General features: G+C 38.4%; 1 protein-coding gene across 1 annotated transcript in view; it reads right to left on the bottom strand.

Annotated features, from left to right (window-relative positions):
- TFDP1 (transcription factor Dp-1) overlaps window positions 1-15,831 on the bottom strand; it is a gene marked incomplete at its 5' end in the record, with an annotated part of 31,857 nt that extends 16,026 nt beyond the window's left edge. The window contains 2 exons of the mRNA XM_029085233.1: window positions 963-1,069; window positions 15,765-15,831. Coding sequence (XP_028941066.1) covers window positions 963-1,069; window positions 15,765-15,831 — 174 coding nt within the window. The remainder of the gene's footprint in view (window positions 1-962; window positions 1,070-15,764) is intronic.
- Window positions 15,832-19,148: the final 3,317 nt, after the last annotated feature.

Raw genomic sequence — 19,148 nt, 5'->3', positions numbered from 1 at the left:
CAGCCTGTCCCAGTCTCCTCAAGCCATGTGAAGCTCATGACTTAATCATAGTGATAGTGGATCTGTAATTCAGTTAAGAACATGGGAGGATGCAGAGGTTTGAGGGTTTTTGTTTTCTTTTGTTTCCCTCCTCAAACTGACAGTTATACTCTAGCAGCTATCTAAGCACAGTAACAGCTTCCAAGTATGGTCAAGAAGCACTTACACAGATATCCTGCCTGTTGCAGAGGGACTAGGCTGTCACAACACCCATACGGCCAAAGCAGTAGTTTATACATTCAGGCAGCCTCAGTTTTATAAAACACTCCTTACAGCTTACAGTTGGGAAAGGCAGATGGAAAATTGCTTTCATATCAAGAATAAACCCACATATAAGACATATTCTATTTCAGATGTTTTCATGTTACAGTTGCTCTCCAGAAGATGAACTGAGACCAACCGTTTTCAGATCACCAAATTTCAATTTTGATCACTATAAAAGTGACTTCTCATAGCCTATGTATTATCTATTGCATTATGAGATTCTTTCTCTAATTTCATGTATCTCACACAAAGCTCACAGTAAGTGTTTAAGCAAAAGGATATCTAAATTAAGCACTAAGAAAGGTAGTTCTATTTTCAATTTTCTTCCATCTAACTTCAATTTCAATAAAAATGTGCTAATGGACTTCATTTGTATTTCCCTATGTCAGATTTCAAAGCAGAATCTGAAAGAGGCACTGATTTTAAGTGGCAAGACTAGCAAAAGATAAAGCCACCTGAATATTCAGGTATCCACTGACAGTCACCTTTGCATTTCTTTATGCAAAAGAACATTTGTTTTAACATAAGTCTATTAAAATTGGAAACAAGCTTAGCCTATCTGCCCATGGCAAGTGATACCAACTATCAAGCTACATGTCAGATTCACAGTATGTGTGAGCAATTGTACAAGCAATAGAAAAACCCCGCAGTCTCCTTACCACTTGTTGTGCAATGTTGACATTAGACTGTCCGAATGTTTTTGGCAGGAGCTGTTTTCCAAGCGTATTTACTGTAGAAGGGTGAACAGCCAATAGAGAAACAACCCCTAAAACAAATACAAGTACATAGCTTTAGGTCAACCACATTGTATTATTTTAGCAATTCCAGTTTTATATCTACTTCCAATGCCTATTAATAGAAACTGGCTCTGAACTGCACAGAGAATCAATATAAACATAGCATTTACACATTTGAAGTAAAAAAAAAAAATATTAAGATTCACAATATATTCTCTCAAACTTTCTCCTATGTAACCTTACAGGTCAGTGATTTAATATGAAGATGTTCTAGTAATTTGCATTCCAATTTTTCTCTCAAAGCAGAGTAATAAATAGAGGCAATGGGCACCTGACACAAAAGTTTAATTCCTTCCTCTTCTACCTCTGTCCCTTGTGCCTATTGAAATCTTTTCCCACAGCACCTGAAAAACACACCCAATGCCCCGGTATATGACATACTGTTCTGAGGCAGGCTGGTCTACGGGAGATAAAATTTGGTTAGCACATGCCTTTCCAAGAGAATATTCCCAACTTTCCTCCAAGTGCCCCCTCCCAGCTGAAGGCAGGGAAGTAAAGAACAGAAGTCTTCAAGAATCCAATATTTGAGCAAAATACATGCAACACAGCAGACTAACGCTGCAGGGAAAGGCGTTTTCTTCCTGTCCATAAGCCATCTACAATCACCAAGGCAAGCAATTCTTAAGTCATGTAAAAAAAAAATTCAACTACAAAAATACCAAGCCAGGTATCCTCTAGCAATCTGCTGCTACTTGCCACAGTTTAAAAGAGCAGGAAAAAAAAAAAAAAATCAAACAAACAAAAGCAACAAGGACTAACTATGAAAAAAGTACAATGGGACAAACAAGTCAAAATACTGGAGACACTGATTCTGCTGAAACATCTGTCATTTGATTCTCACTTGAGAGGTTTAGCAGTTCTCTCCCTTGGGTCACTTCTAAAGGGGCCAATGGGGTCAGAAGGACTTGGCACAATTCCCATTGCTCTTCCTCTCCTTTTCCCATTATCCAATACAGAAGCACCAGGTAAGTATTTATACAAGGTCTGTATCAGGAAGGGCCCTAATGAGTCCTTGATACCCACCATCTCTCTTACACATTCAGGTAGTCTACAGGAAGTTGGGGACAACTCAAGTCTTGTTTAAACCAAAAGGCTTGTATTTCCTAGTTGCTATTACTACACCACGTTAAACTGATAGCTTCACACAAGAACCTATTCTCAGTCCCCCAAATCTGAACAGGATGCATTAGCCTGTCATTCTTCCACTATTAGGCAACTTTCCAGTGGTCTTTCAGAAAGTCAGCTATTTAGTTCATAACACAAGTCTGTTACAGCTTCCAGTTCCTTCTCTTCTTCCTTACAGAATGCAGTAAAGCAATACAAGCTACCCTGGCTACTGGTGCTTGTGTTATCTTCTTCTCAGCTTCCTGGAGGTCAGTAGGTCTTTTTCTAACCACCTCCTCCTCCTCTTCATTGCTTTAAAAACAATAAAGCAATCTGAAGATTGTATTTTCTGTACAAAATAAGAGTTGTAACTGCTTTCCAAAGTTATGATGCCTCATCTCTCTGATCATCTTTCCTTACTTTTGACAGTTCTTCTTGCCCATACTCTTTCTGGTTCTCCTACTCTTTATTTTTGCAGAGGACAGGGATGGACACATTATTCATGACAAAGGAATGCCACATGTTATTGTATAACTCCATAGCACGTTTTCTATTTTATATCCTGTTCCTTTCCAAATAATTCTCAAAATTCAATTTGCTTGTTCCCCACTGAACACCGATAACACATTTTCTTAACATAACCTAGAATGACTTCAAGATCTTACTTGAGTGCTAACAGCTCACTTGGGGTCCCCACTGTATCTAGGTTGGTTTCCACCAATTATTAACCCATGGGAGGCTCTCTTGTTCTGACACCTTAGTTTCTTTAAGAGGCTGATTACAGACCCTGATAATCAAGGTTTTTTTGTTGTTATTTTTAAGAAATTCAAGGACATCATACTGATTAGATAACTCTTATCCACATGGTTGTTGACTCTTTCAAAGCATGACTTTGAAAAGACGTAACCTCCTAACTTCCCTTTTCCTCTCCTCTAGAAAAGCCCTGTTAACTCCTGCCCATTATCACACTTATTCGTATGTCTTCTACTTCTCTGTTAGGTGCTCTTGCCTAACAGAAGTCTGCCTTACTCATCTGCAGTTATCTGAGCCCTTAAAAAATTGGTGCAGGATATGTTGCTTTCTGTCCTTCTGGTATTATATGAATCATACATACATTGAGTTAGTAGGACAGCAGTACCATTGCTAGGTCATTTAAGAATTCACAGGTAGATATTCTCTGGCCATGATGATTTCTAACCATTCTTGTTATCAATTTTTTCCTAAGACGACAACTTCTAGCAATACTTCAGTAGGACAACTTCATAAAGAACAGTATTGCCATGAGACTCTCCCTAACCATCTTGGTCATCTATCAACTCTTCAGACACACTCAAGAGACTTCATTCTTCTGGTATGTTTAAAAATAAGTATGCTACCATGCTGTTTCTTAAAAACTTCTATGTAGTCAACAAAAACAAATGCAAAATTCTTATAACTGTGACAGTGTAACTCCATGCAACAGCAGAGGTCAGGGCTGAGCAGTGAAGAAGCAGATATGCAAAGGACCTGGGGGTCTGGGTGGACACTGAGCTGAATGTGACCCAGAAGTACACTCCTATGCTAATTTAGACTTAACCACATCCTGGGCTGCATTTGGAAGGGTACAGAAATAAGTACAAAAGAAGGTATTATTCCCTTTTACTCCAGCACTCTTTAAGCTGTACCTGCATCACTCTTGTTCAGTTTTGGGGCTCACAGTGCAAGAGAGGCATTAATAAACAGGAGAGAGTCCATCAGAAAGACACTATTATGGCTAGGGTACTGCAGCATATGATATACAAGGAGAAGCTGAAGGAGCTCGGCACTTTCAGCCTGTAGAAAAGAAGATCAAGGTGGGACGAGGGGTGTATTTGTGGGAATCTAACCACTGCCTTCAATTATCAAATGGGAGCTAGAGTTGACAGAGGACACAACAAAATGAAGAGGCAACAGTCAGAAGTTGCTGCACAGCAAATTCCAACCAAGCATGAGGAAAAGAGTTCACAACAAGAAAGGTAAAGCACAGCAACAGGTTGCCCAGGAGGTTCCCTGGAGACATACAGAAAAATTCAACTACTGAAGGCTCTGTGCTTTGAAGCTGGCCCTGGTTTGACTGTAAGGTTAGATTAAAAGGCCTCCAGCATCCTTATATTATTCATTTAATTCTGGGAATACAAATAGCTATCCACAACTAAAACATCTGCATGAAGGTAAGAGTACACACTATGCTCATCTGAAGTTTTTAATTACACTAACATGTGCTGTGGTGCTGTGCCAGAGTAATTCATGCAACGGAACCAACCTGACTCTAAACAGAAACAGCAAGGTATGTCTGTCTATATGGCACAAACTGATTGGCAAGGAAATGCAAATATATCTGGAAGAACATTAACGTACACTTCAGTTTGAAGCAAAGCCAAAGACAACCTAAAAAGGATACCATACTAAACAGGGAAGAGCAGAAATGTTCAACAACTGGGAGGGATGGGGGGGGGATGATTTTTTTTTTTTTAAGAGTATTTTCAATTTGTCTCTGTCCAAGTGCATCCTATTATTTTATCATTTACCTGATGTGCAAACATTTTTCTCATAGCCACCTGCGTTTTCATCAAAGGTTCATAATGCTCTGGTTTCATAGTGGTTTTGTGTGTGTGGTTTGTTTGTTTGTTTAAGTATACAAGCAGAAATAACTTTATTAACTTAGCTTTGCAAGTGGCTAACAGCTCAGTTTCTCAAAGGAATTTTACTAATCGTTTGTTAATTACTGTTACTCTTGGAGCAATCACTGCAATCTAAATAATCTTGTATTTGTGGCCAACATACATACAGTGTGCATAGCAGCATGTAAAAATCAAACCGCAAGTTTGCAAACAGCTTCCCTGGCACCAACTCTTCTTCCTTTTCAAAACAAACATATTAATGCTACAAGTTCCTGACACTTTTTTTTCTTCTTCTAAAGACTTCAAAAACATAGAAAAGGTCAGGTAAAGCACACACAAAAAATTATCTTTAAGGATATAGCTTCTTAAATTTTCGGTCTTCCAAACATCAACAGTCTTGGAAGACTACTCTTAGTAACTTATAAGCAATTATTAAACCTAAATGAATTAGAACTTCATCATAAGAAGTTCCAAAATGTCTCCAAACAGAAGATAATGATATGATGGAATCAAGGAGTAATGTAATATAAAACTTGCACAGCAAAAGCAGCAGCACCCTTTAACAAAATCTATTATTTATCTGTCTACAGACTGTTCCGAGTAAGTGCTCTCTTCACACAGAGTATACAGGAAATAGCCTTCGGTTACTAACTGCACTTAGGGGAGAACTCCTGAACCAGACCTTTGCTTGCATATGAAAAAAACCACAAAATTTTACCAAAAAGAAAGAATCCCTTGCAGAATTTCAGCAGTAAATCAGACTGGTGATACAGGCAATTATGAACATTTTATGTAACTTAACATGCCACAGAAAAAGACACAGTACATCTAAAATTAGAGAAAGGAGTGCCCTCTGCAGACAAAGCAGTAGATCTCTCAAAGCTCACTGCTCCAGTTCATGCAACCCTAGTGCCTTTGAATTTGGCGTTTCATATCAAAGAGGTTTGGCTGAGGTACTCCTTGCCTCAGGAGCAGAAATCCCATTCATTCTAGGTGCTGTAACATTTTCTGATGTAATTGATCTGATCTTTAAGTTTTCTTCACTTGTGAAAGAGAAAAGCAACAGGAGTGATGAAACAACAGAAGGCAACAGAAAAACAAGTCAGTTTACTGATAATGCAGCCTCTAACAAAGTTGTATCAGTCTGTCTTCTATAGTAGCAATATTGTATATGGTGGAACTGGATTTGGCAAGAAAGTAATCTTGCAAGCACTTTTGGAATTACTACATGGCAAAAAAAGAACATGCAGAATGAGAAGAGAGTGGTTTGTCAGAATGCAAAGTAATTCCCACCATCTCCTGCAACAGTCTCAACTAAATGCTGTCTATCAGACCACTCTGTAAGTAAATACTCCATGTGATTGAAGGTTAAAGGGTTACTTTAAGAAAACTCTAGACAAAATTAACCCTGCAAATGACATTTTGCAGTATAACCACTCTTATGAACTCTACAAACTTTTCTGTCAATTACATAAGCTTTGAAACTGGTGGTTTGAACAAAGCAGTTGGAATCTAGCTTAACAACAGCTACACAATTCAAAGACAGCAATATTATTAAGTCAAACTCAATACAAGTCAAATATGACTTATGCTCTCAAAAAGAGAACAGTACTATCAATTACCTGATAAAGCTCATAACTAAGAGAATGTCAGCCGAAGAGCCCAATGGGTCTCTTTTGGAGACCAAAGAAGTCCAGTGAGACTTCTTTGAACAAGAAGATAAAGGAAGTGACATGGACAGTGCAATTGTCACTTCTGAGAAGGCCAAGTGCCATTTGGAACATTCTATACCTTTTTTCAGGATTTTTTTTTTTTTTTTAGGTTAATAGGAATAGAATTTCTATTAATACAGAGTACTTGCACTGCTTAAGATGAAGAAGACATACAAGATTACATGAAAACTATCCATATTATCTGGAAAAAGTCGTAGATTCAGTTCTGGCACTCTTCTGTATGTGAATTTTTTCTTCTTTTTGGTAAGAAAAGAGATAGGAAGAGAAGGAGAGGGAATTCTACCTCAACGTCACTAATGAAATTCCACACTCTAACCATTTTGTAAAGCAAATACAGACAAAGCTAATTCCAGCTCCAAACCTGTCCATCAAACCAAGTGCTCAGAATAAACAAAAATCCTAAATAACAAAAAGCATATTAGTCTTAAGTGCATAACATGCCTCTCTCTTTTCAGCGTGTCACCATCCAACCCCAAGCTGGTCTCTGTAAAAAATGCTCTGAAAAAAATCAAGTTTGAAATCAAAAAGTGAGCAGGGTCTTTTACAGGAATGTAAAGTAGCTTAAGCCCACCTGATTTTTTTTCAAAAGTTGTTTTTTGAATTTAAAAGCTTTGGCTTATCAGATTAGATTTCTCTCAGGGTCTCTGCAAATCATGGGACTTACTACAGAGACGCCTATAGAAGACCTTAAGTTAGACTCCCTGATCTTTAGTAATGGCCTCTACTTGTCTTTGTACCAACTTCAGCTAGTTCTTATTTGCCACTAACCTACTCAAGAAAGCTGCATTTGGCTAGTTCAGCCATGTAGTTGACAGCTTAGTATGCTTCTAGTAGTACCCTCCTCTCTAGTAAAGGAAGAGCAAAGTATTTACATCTCCTGCAAACAGAAAGAAAAACTATAGTTTGAAATAATTCAGGACTAGAGGTTTATAGAAGCTTTCCAACTCTTTTTTGGATTCTGTTCAAGGTAACACTTATTTCCAATACGAAATATATACTTACAGAAGATGCAAGAACTACGAAATAGATTAGCTTCTTCTAAAACATCTTTCATTAATCTGAAGTACCATTTTATCTAGTTGTTTGGGCTGCTGTCAATAAAACTGACAGCACTATGCCTTAGGACATTTTATCCCATGTACCCGAAAGTTTAATTTGCCCCCTTTTACATGGCTTCTTTGCCACCATAGAAACTTCCACAGCTAATGCCAACTCCAGGGCTAACAAAAAACTGCCCAGTGACCAGCCTACAGGTTCTCTTCCATGCATTACCAAGCAATAGAAATCTAACCAACAAAACAAAACTAAAAGTTTGTTTTGTGGGGTTTTTTTTAAAAGATATGAGAGACCTCATGGAAGCTCATGATGGAGGCTGAAAGATAAGGAAGGCAGATCTTAGGAAAAACTTAAGTTCATTACTCAGCATGAGTACACAGAAGTAACAGTAAGGGTGTGTGTTTGAAGACTCCAAAATAACAAAGCACAAGAAGCTTCCTACATCTACAGTGGAAGAATCCCTAGAAGGGTCCAAATCCTCATGCAGTTCAAACACAAGTGTGCAATCTCTGAAGCTGAGACAGAGATGACTGTGAATCCTGTTTTGGACAGCAGTGAAGTAGAGCTCAGAATATCATCTATAGTCATGATGGGACTCCCAGGAAGTGAGAATTTCAGAGCTACAGAAAGCTAGTATGGCAGTCTGGATGCAACCAGCTAAGTTCAGCAAAGTCCTCAACTTGTCTTTGCAACTATCACTGAACAAGAGATAACAAAACAAATGTCTAGAAGAAGCAACCTAGAACAACAAGGTATCATATCAATGTCATAACAAGAAAAGTTTTCTGTATGAATTATGGGGCAGGCTTCCCCCTCTCTCTCTACCTCAAAGCATCATGACAGCAGGAAACAAGTGTACTAAAGCCTCAAAACCATTAAGTGGTCTCAATGAAGTAACTCACACAGTGCTTGACAACAATCTCATCCAACTCCAATACTAAATACAGGTGAAGTGAAAATCAAATGCCAAGCAGTTACCTCAAGGACTGTTACAGTATTTGCTGTGCATTTTGCTTTATAAAATCTACCCTAAATCACTGAGCCTGAACTGTTGCTTTCTTCCAAGTGCAAGAGGAGTCTTGAAGACCCACCTAGGATAAAAATATTAAAGGTGCCATTAGAGTGCCTTTTATCCAGTCTTCCATGCCCATCACCTACAAAGAAAATCACTCCTTACCACAAAAGCATCAGCTTGACTAGTTTTAGTTTATTAGATTACATATATATACAAAATATGTATAAAGGATGTGCTTAGCAAATCTGGGAAAGAAGACAGAGGTGACAATTATGTTCCTAGGAGCTCCTGGGAAGCCGCAGTTTGTAACGTCTCTCATAAACACCACAGACATTTTATGATTAGTTAGTTATGAGCTCATTTTCAGAAAACACTGAACTCTTTTTGGGGGTATCAACCCCCCATAAGCTTTGACAACACACAGTTTTGTGCCAAGTCATGCAAAAATACCTCTCTGCTTACTGAACCAGCCATACCATCCTGTTAAGACAACAAACCTGCTTATACAGCAACTCTGAGCACTTCTGCAAATACATCAATCTTCTCCAGGGCATAGTGCTGCTAAGCACCTAAGTAATTTCTTGCATCAATTTGGACTTTTAGGCAATTCTTACCGTTCTTAGATATGACTAGTAATACTTTAGCTGTCACAAACCAGTCTTTCCAAGCCTGTGTTGAAATAAATTGTGCGGTCTAACTTTAGGCTTTTTAAATGTCTTTTTAGACTTTTCCAAATACTATTCTATTTGCAAGTTTTATTTCCTGAGCTTGACTTTAGATATTAGTAATTGCTTGGAATTACCTCAGCTGCAGCAATACAACAACCATTTTATAATTAACGTTCAGACATATATCTGTTTGCTAAAGCATGAATCATGGGATCTGAAATAATTTCTACTTCTGTTCCAGAGGAACAATTCCAGTTACTGCCAAAAATAAGGGAGAGTTTGATCTTGCAAATAAAATTAACACTAACGCCACACTGCAGATATTTCTTGTCATATAAATAAAAAGAACAAGACAGTGTTGAAATGTAAGAGTCTAAATACACCTTAAAAATTTGCATATTTCACTTCATTTTTTTTTTTCATTTACCAAATCTAAGATGAAAAACAAAACTAAAGTTCTTTATGCCCATAAAATGTGAAACCCTATTTTAAAGCATAAGAGGTGAAAGGAGCTATACACATCTTTTACAAGTATTTTCTGGTTACATACCAATAATGCCACCTACTGGCATGACAGAAGATCCAAATTTTCTTTCTGAGTACTTTTCAAATCATTTAAGCGCTTTAATTTCAATACACCATTAAACATCATCTGTTACCTTTTCCTTTGCACTCACCTGAAGCAGGTAATTTCTTTCACCCAAATATCTCCACAAGTAAGGAGCAGGATAAGAATTGAACAGTGTTGTATTTAATACTTAAATATCAACACTAACCTGACTATAATAAGGATCAGAACGTAACAGTTTTCTTCAAAATGCCATCTCCCTGTGAACAGCAATATTTCTGAGTCCCTAAAATTAATTGCCAAATAACTTTTAGAAGACACTAACTCATAAGGAAGTTTTACTGGTTCAGTGCCTACTAGAATTCTTTCCATCCCTCCAACCCATATGTATTTTCTAACCCTCAAGATTAATTCTAATAATTGTCGCTCAAAGTCCACATACAGGGTTAATTTTAGAAATCTCAAGCTTAAGCAATTAGCCAGGTAGATATTCCAAAACAAAGCCAGGAATTCACAATTTATTTTTTTTTTAAATCCCCGAATGGAAGCAAACTAAGATAACAATTAAAATATTCAAATGAGATTATCCTTGCCTTGGAACCAAGGTATGCAAGAAGCCCACAATTAACAATCAAGTCAATCTGGAATCACTCCATATTTAAACTGCTCTCTTAGTCTGTCTTCGATAAAGCATGTAATCCTTTTTATTATTGGCAGAAAAGGCACAGAGCTATAAATCATAATTTGGGTGCCTGTAGAGCTTTTCTTCACTTGACCTTTGAAATTTTTATAAACATTGCTTCTAATTTCAGGGTTTACTAGGATTAATTTAGGCACAATCTCTACAAAGGCCATTCCTGAATATAGAGTAAGAAGCAACGGAAAGGACCCTGTGTAATTATGTTCTCAGCAACTGAGGCTTTAGGGAAAAAAAACGCAATTGGATCTTTTGGAATGAGCCAAGAAAACCTGTAACTGCTTCCAATGAAATTTAGCATTCCTCCACAATGTCACAATTGAAGCTGACAGTAAATACAACAGCAGATATAAAAGTAAAGTGGCTTTGTGAGCGTTCATCAGTGAGAGGGTATCTGGATATACAGCTGCCTTCTGCTGTGCATGTTAACTCACTCACAAAGCTACAACATTTTTGAAAGAACCCATCATGCTCAGGATTTCCTGAAACAAAAATCCTCCCTTTCCACCCTCTGCACGTTACGTTGCTGCTTCTCTCTTGAAAAGGGTTATCCCAGAAAACCATCTTCCTGCTTACCAAGTACACCAAACTTTTCACAGTCATACTTGTACCAAATCAAACCACTGCCGGGTAAATCTGGGGATCTGTGCCACTTAAAGCCTACCAGACTACAAACTTGGCAGACCTTGCACTAAGATGGAAATGTCATACCTCACATCCTCCCAGGAGGAGTCAGAGCTTTTCAACAGCACCACCTGGAGCCAAACATACTGAAAACCTGCCTTATTTAAGTTGCCTCATCCAAGGACTGGCAAATACTCAAATAGTAAACAAATTTATCCAAAACATATGCACTTCCATCAAGAAGAAAAACTAATTAAACAGTACATTTTCTAAAAGGTTTGTAAGATCGAGGAATCAATATGGTCTTAGATCAAACAGGGGTTGATATAACTGGTGTATCACTCCACTGATGATTTACCAAGATTCAACTTTAAAAATTAGCCTTCTAGATTAAATTCTTAGTGGTGAAGGAACAGAAGTAGGCAGAGAGAAAATCCTCCTCCGGTTAGCAAAGCTAATGGTGTCATCTTCATAGAAGGGAAAACTTGCATCTTGCTTGAGCAGCACCATGGAATGCTGTTTTTTCAGGGCTAAATGGGGCATTACACCCCAAAAACGGAGATACACAGGGGTATCAGAAAACACAGGTGAATTTACACCCAATCTTTTCTAGAGGTCGCACAAGCACTGGAGGAAGCACAAGCTTCTAGCTCATTTCTACTACAGATAAAGACTGACACCACCCTCTTATTCCACGCTAAAGATGTTTTTGAAGAAAGACATTTTTAGAGCATTTTCTACAATGGTATTTTATGTCCACGACCAATTTACTCAAAATTACATGCATTATAAACTAAGCAATTTTTTTGTTTTTCTATTTTGTCCTCTTAAAACAAATAAAGTCAGTTTCTGCTTTAAAAACAAAAATCCTAATCTGGAGTTCATAGTTGAGACCAGTCTGTCCAAAATGAGTTCGACTGAAGCATATCCCCACTAGTTGAAGTAAAAAAAGTCTGCCTAGGTTGGTAACCTGTTTCTGACAGTGGCTATCTGAATGATCAGGGAATTAATGTAAGGACAGGATTTGCATACAGAGATACTTCCCTAACATGCCCTCTCCTTCTCAGATGCTATAGCTTTAGGACTTTTTGAGCAAGAGGTCATGCAGCATAACTACTCAGCATAGCAAGATAAGTGATATCCCCTTTTCATCACTCTTCTAAGAAACAAGAGCTACATACCCTAACAAACTTAATCTAAAAATAAACAATTCACAATTCCCAGATTTCTGCTAGTGCAGATTAAAAATTTGCAGAAGTCCATTCACAGGCTATTCTGTGCAGAAGAAGCTGTTCGGGCTGTAAGAACTGTTGTGTAAGAACCTTTTCTGGCCAGAAAAGTCAACCTTTGCTTATGTTTCAATATTGACTCATGTACCTACCACTTAGCCCCATATTCACTTTATAGACCTTTGATGAAGTGTTACAGAACCTTTTCAAGAAAGATATTATGCTCTCTTTCTCCCAAACCATGTCCTTAAGACCCAGTGGACAAGTAATTTTTTTTCCTGTACCACTCCCATAATACCTTAATTTCTCTGACAGTTGAGTTCCTCCTCCTTTCACATCTGGCTGGCAACATGTGGAAACTGAAGCAACTCTTAAGTTTCTTGTTGAGGTTGCATTCTTTATTTGCTGAGTCTCTCAAAGTTGGACTTTTCTGAAAAGATGCTGGAATACACCCTCTGATATTACTAATACAATAACCTCGAGTGCTGTGAGAGCATAAGGAGAATGAACTTCAAAAATTAGCCAGGCTCCCTGAAGAGCCAGCCCTACTACTGTTGTTGGGGGCAGTAGATTGGGCTAAGCAAACCACTCATCGGATACAGCAGGAAAGTTTGATCCTGTATCAATAATGCAATGTATTCTCAAACTTTCCTTGTGCTTGACTTGCAATTTCAAAAAAAGTCTCCTTCCTTTTAAGAAATAGAAATTCAAAAGGGGAAGGGGAAAAAAAAATTAATTATGACCACTAGAGAAGAATAAAGATTTTTCCTGACCTCCTACTATTCATACTAAGTACCCCAGCTACATTTCTGCTGCCCCGTGGAAAGCTTACTTTGTGTTTTTCATTTATTGCTGTGGACTGAATCCCTCTTCATTGTGAAATTAAGAGAAATTTTGTACAAACTGAACCAGACAGCAGAGGACTGGATTTTTTTATATAATGCCATGTAGTGCAGACAGTTGCTTTTACAAAGTAGATAGTACTGACATTTAAATTCCAACATATAAAGACTACACCAAAAGCCTAAAAGTTCTTTAAAAGTGACAACAGAAAATAAGTACTACTTTAGCAAATGAATTCTGATACATATCAGAACTTTGGTGATAAAGTATTTGTTGTTTTAAGCTCTGATTAAGACTACAGAGCCTGTATATAAAACACAGACAAGTTAGAGGCAAGAAACATGAAATGATCAAGCCAAGAGAAACAGTGGTTTCTTCTCAATAGTAACAACTAGTTGCTGTCCATTAACTTTACAAAACTCTCCTAAAAGCAGTGAGTTGCATAAATTAGCTGAGGATAGCTTAGCTTGCATGTGTTATTCATGATGGTATATACTGAGAATAGAGCCTGACTCTGCTGCAGGCCTATAATCAACTATTTAATCACTTGAATTTAGTTTAGAAATTCTACAAGCAATTAAATGGCCTCTATTTTGCCCAGTTCTACTTTAAGAGCTGCAGAAGAATCATATTTCCAATTCTTGCTGTCTAGACTGCGCTGTTTTGACTAGCTCTCCACTGACTGTAACAGGGTCCAGATATACACACCTACATGGATGTAAAATACCCCTGCAAGTATCTACCCTGACAAAAACATCACTTTTACCACCCATAGCAGGTAAGGAAAAATAGTACAGCTGTTAAGGATCAGGTAATCTACCTATACACTTTTTTTGGTTTAGGTGTGTGATTCTGATTAGAAATAAACACATGGACCAGTTAATAAGTGCCAAGTTATTCAACCCTTAGTGCCATCTCCATCAAAAGTGGATCTTGGCAGATTAGTTGGACAGTCCCTTTTGTAAAGCAATGTATATTTTAGAAAAGGGAATGTCAAAAGAGAGAGCCTACTGAGATTCCAATAAAATACTTGATGTACCTCGAAAAATTTTTAGTTAAATTGGTGAAATTAGAAGTTCTGCAAGTTGTGCAAATAAGTGCTTAAAGGGGTTTCCTGAAACAGTATATAAAACACTAGAGCAATAATAAATAATAGAGTTCACCTGAACTGGACTACAAGACAATCGGAGAGTCCTAGCATAACCCAACAGCGCATAAAGTCAATAGATTTGTCAACGGTGAGGTTTATGAGCATCAGACAAGAAGAAGTAAGTGACTCTGTCCTAATAAATTTCACCTTACTTACTACTACAGCGTATCAAAGCACCCCATCTGTCATACACAAGAATAGAGGAGCCTATCATCATTTGGAAGCAACAAAGGAAAATGGCCATTTCACCAAAATCTATTGTGAGATGGCTGTGAACCACACACGTAATGTTGCACAGAAAAATTGCTGATACCTCTGTACAAATGACTGACACTTCACTTGCAGTCATATATACACCATTTTGGTCACTTGCATTCAAGAAAGTTGATGAAAGTAATGAAACAGATTCAAAGAACAACAATAAGGAAAATCCAGAGGACGAAGAGCTCATCTAGTGACCAACCTAGGAAACAATGGCTAGTTGGCCTGTCAAACTAAAGACTGCTAACATACACAATTGTTATTTATAAAGAGGAGGTAAAAACACTGGAGAAAAATACTAGGCTGAAAAATAACACTGCCACCAGCAAATGCATAAACTGGCAAGAATATACTTAACTGGAAATGAGAGAATAGTTCTACAGTCTCACTGTGGAAACTTCCCCTAAGAATACAGGGGACAAAAATCTAGTTTTCACACACAACATAATCAGTTTACAGAAGAGTTTATATGACATCGCTGGTGACTGGAACTCAGTGGTGCTTCTGTTTTTTACCTCAACTACGCTGACTGTAAAGTTCAGCACATAATTCCCCAAATGTTTGGATACTCTTAGTTTTTGAGCTTACGTATCAAATTGAAGCTTAGAGTCTGTGTTTTATTAAACTGCTCGATTACACTGCACTATCATACATGCACAGCCATTATCTGCAGGCCCAAAACAGTTCTGTTCAAAATACTATTTCAGATAGGCTTGCACTAGCGTGGATGCACTATCATAAAAACCAGCATAACCCATTTTCAGCTGCTACACTCCTGGATTTTTCACATTTGCTAAAACATAGTACCTGAAAAGATGCTTTGGACCATCTTGGCCTTTATACTTAAACACAAGCTACGCTAACGAGAAGATCACATATGGGATGACAAACCAGCACTGAACTTCACATGCAGTTTAGAGACAATTATAAACCACAAAATCTACAGTTTGCTTGCTAATTATATAACTTAAGAAAAGCTTTACAAAAGCTATGATAAAAAAGCAGTTTAAAGCCAGTAATAGGGATAACAGCTAAAAATCAAGAAATGGAGAGTCTTACTAATAATTGTGTTCTTACCTTTTCCAGGACTTAGGTTTTGGTCTATAAACACCTTAAGCTCTCCATTGGCTTCAATTAGTCCAGCCTGTTAAAGAAAGTAACTTTTATTAAATTTACAAACACAGAAAGCCTTTTATTGTTAAAGATTGAAGGAATCATACCAGAAGTCTCTGCTGCTGCCACTCACATTTTGTCACAAATCTGCACTATGTAATGGCCCTGTTTGTGGCACAGTATTTGCCAAACTTTAAAACCTTAATTCTGTAAGTATCATATTCTTATAACAGAAGAAGAAAACCAGTTTACACCTACCTTGCTACTCTGTGTCCTAACTAAGCTCTTACAGCGTACATGCACTGTTTTAACAGATAGCTGAACACCCTTTTAATTAGAACCACTGACACCTGTGACTGCACCTTTCTCTGGGTAACCACAGAAGTTAGCAAAATTATAGCAAAAACAGTAGAGGTGGTAGAGTGCCTTAAGACATTTTAATCAGAAAAAAAAAAAAAGGCATTAAGAAGAAATACCTTGAGCTTTTCAATTATTATTTTTTAAAAGATCAGAATATAAAGTCCCTAAGTGACAGAGCTATAGGATTACATACAAGTTCATAAATTAATCACCATCCTTTGAGAAAGCTCACGGTAGAAGTTACTTAAAAAAACCCAAACAACAATATTAATTTTTGGATAGAAAACATTTGATGAAGTAATTCCTTGGTACCATCTCCAGACAAAACAGTTCTGAAATAATAATGAATTCAGGACACAAAGACTGTTTCCATTTAGGAAGAACAGCAAGAAACCCAACGCCTGCACTTAACCATAGTTTAGCATATGGTGTTACAGAGGCTGAGAGGTCCCTAGCTGGTATCTGCAGGCTACTGCCCATCTTCAAGAGACAATTAAGTGGTTTGCTGTCAGTCAGCAGCAAAGCTTCTCCCTTAAAAGTGCACCTGAGGAGCCCTACTTGCGATTTGCCAGAAGTTCAGAAAACGAAGGAAGCCACTAGAGGATGCTGTGGGGCTGTTATTGTCCACGTGTGAGACAGCAAGGGTTTCTGAAGAAAGACAAGGAACTTTGCAAAACGGGAAACTTTGAAAAGGGGAGCGGGGAAAAGAAGATGACCGAGCACTGGGGACAGGCTGGGAAGTGAGCAGAAGATGAATTTTGCTAAGGGAGGCATAAAGAGCGGTGGCCTGTAATGGCCTGGCAGCGATGAGGACACAAAGAAAACCTAAGTGAGGAGACAGTGGAATTGACAGGTAGCATGAGGAGCCTATGGCAGTTCTCTCGTCATTCTCATCATTTCCTCCCCAAAAGTAACGAAATAGCATTGTTTTAGGGAGACTGCATCCACTTATCACTACACAAACACCGCCTCCATCTTGTCCACAGCAATGCATCCACTTATCACTACACAAACACCGCCTGTTCTCCATCTTGTCCACAGCAGGGATTCAAAGGTCCACCTGGACAAATGACAGTTCGATTGCCCTATTCCCAGGCACCAGAGCCTTTTATAAGCCTAACCCTTCATCACACTTGCTACGTAATTCAGAAGGGAAACAGACTATACCACTTTTAAAGAAAGAAGGTACGCTCCCCAAAGAACAACCCCAGGCTCCAGTATAGGCTGGGGACAGACCTGTTGGAGAGCAGTGTAGGGGAAAGGGATCTGGGAGTCCTGGTGGACAGCAGGATGACCATGAGCCAGCACTGTGCCCTCGTGGCCAGGAAGGCCAATGGCATCCTGGGGTGCATTAGAAGGGGTGTGGTTAGTAGGTCAAGAGAGGTTCTCCTCCCCCTCTACTCTGCCCTGGTGAGGCCACACCTGGAATATTGTGTCCAGTTCTGGGCCCCACAGTTCAGGAAGGACAGGAAACTGCTGGAGAGAGTCCAGCACAGAGCCACCAAGATGATTAAGGGAGTGGAGCATCTTCCTTATGAGGAAAGGCTGAGGGAGCTGGGTCTCTTTAGCTTGGAGAAGAGGAGACTGAGGGGTGACCTCATTAATGTCTACAATTATGTTAGGGGCGAATGTCATGAGGATGGAGCCAGGCTCTTCTCAGTGATGCCCAATGGTAGAACAAGAGGCAATGGGTGTGAGCTGGAACACGGGAAGTTCTGCTTAAACTTGAGAAGAAACTTCTTTACAGTGAGGGTGACAGAGCACTGGGACAGGCTGCCCAGGGAGGTTGTGGAGTCTCCTTCTCTGGAGACATTCAAGACCCGCCTGGACGCCTTCCTGTGTAATTTCATTTAGGTTCCTGCTCCGGCAGGGGGATTGGACTGGATGATCTGTCGAGGTCCCTTCCAATCCCTGACATTCTGTGATTCTGTGAAGTGAAATCAGCATCATATGCAAAGATGTGATCAGAGCTACAAAGATGTTACTAGAGCTACATTCTATAGCAATATGATGTTCCAGAACACTGGAACCCAATATGCTATATAAAGATGAATTTTTGGGTGTTACGTTATACTCCCATTTACCTCAATTTCACAACAAGAATGTTAAACCACACAGGAAGTGCAGACTCATTGTCCCTATTTCTTTAAATGCAGTACATCAGTTTCTATACAACAGCAGAAAGAGAAGGCTTGTACTCAAGGATTCCTGCTAACTCTCTTTTTTCCATGAGAATCAAAAAGGTACCAATGAGACGGGAAAGACATTTAGTATATTGAACTTGTGACTAGTGGACTACCAAGAAAATGGCTGGTTTAATCTGTGATGTCTTTCATTACAGAAGCACATTAATTTAATAATTCTGAATTATTAAATCCATTCATCAGTTCAATATACAAAAACAAACTTGCAGCAAATTCACCTCAGTTACAGCAACAATCCAAACACAGATATTTAAGCTGCAACATTCAGCAAACTCAAGTATTAAATGCAAATCATTATTTGGCAATTTGGTAATCCATTACCTATTGGTCCCATCCTGGTTTTTTTTAAACTAGAATATTCTCTAATATAACAATTTCTATTAACTTATTTTATCCTTAAGTGTTCAACCAATCATAGTATATGGTTCAACCAACTATACCATAGTTTCAAATAATCTCATAAGCTTCAAGTTTTCTTCTACATAATTAAAATATATAGTGAAAAATATTACCTAAAACAACATGCAACTCAAAAATCCACAATCTAACCCAGCATTACAAACGGTCAGGTTAGTGCTATGTGCCTGGGGCCATGCCTCCATGTGACTGAAATTATGCAAGACACTGAAAAACTGGAGAACATTTGGGAAAAACAAGACATATAATCATCAAGAGAATACAGCTTGGGGAAAAAAAAAATCAGAGAACAGCAATCACTGAACAACAAGGACCCCCTCAGGAACCACAACACTGATGAAGAGTACAGGAGTTACAGTTCCCACCA

The sequence above is a fragment of the Antrostomus carolinensis genome, unplaced genomic scaffold (genome assembly GCF_000700745.2).
Source record: "Antrostomus carolinensis isolate BGI_N321 unplaced genomic scaffold, ASM70074v2 scaffold34295, whole genome shotgun sequence".
Taxonomy (NCBI): domain Eukaryota; kingdom Metazoa; phylum Chordata; class Aves; order Caprimulgiformes; family Caprimulgidae; genus Antrostomus; species Antrostomus carolinensis.
This window is presented reverse-complemented; position numbering and strand designations above follow the sequence as displayed.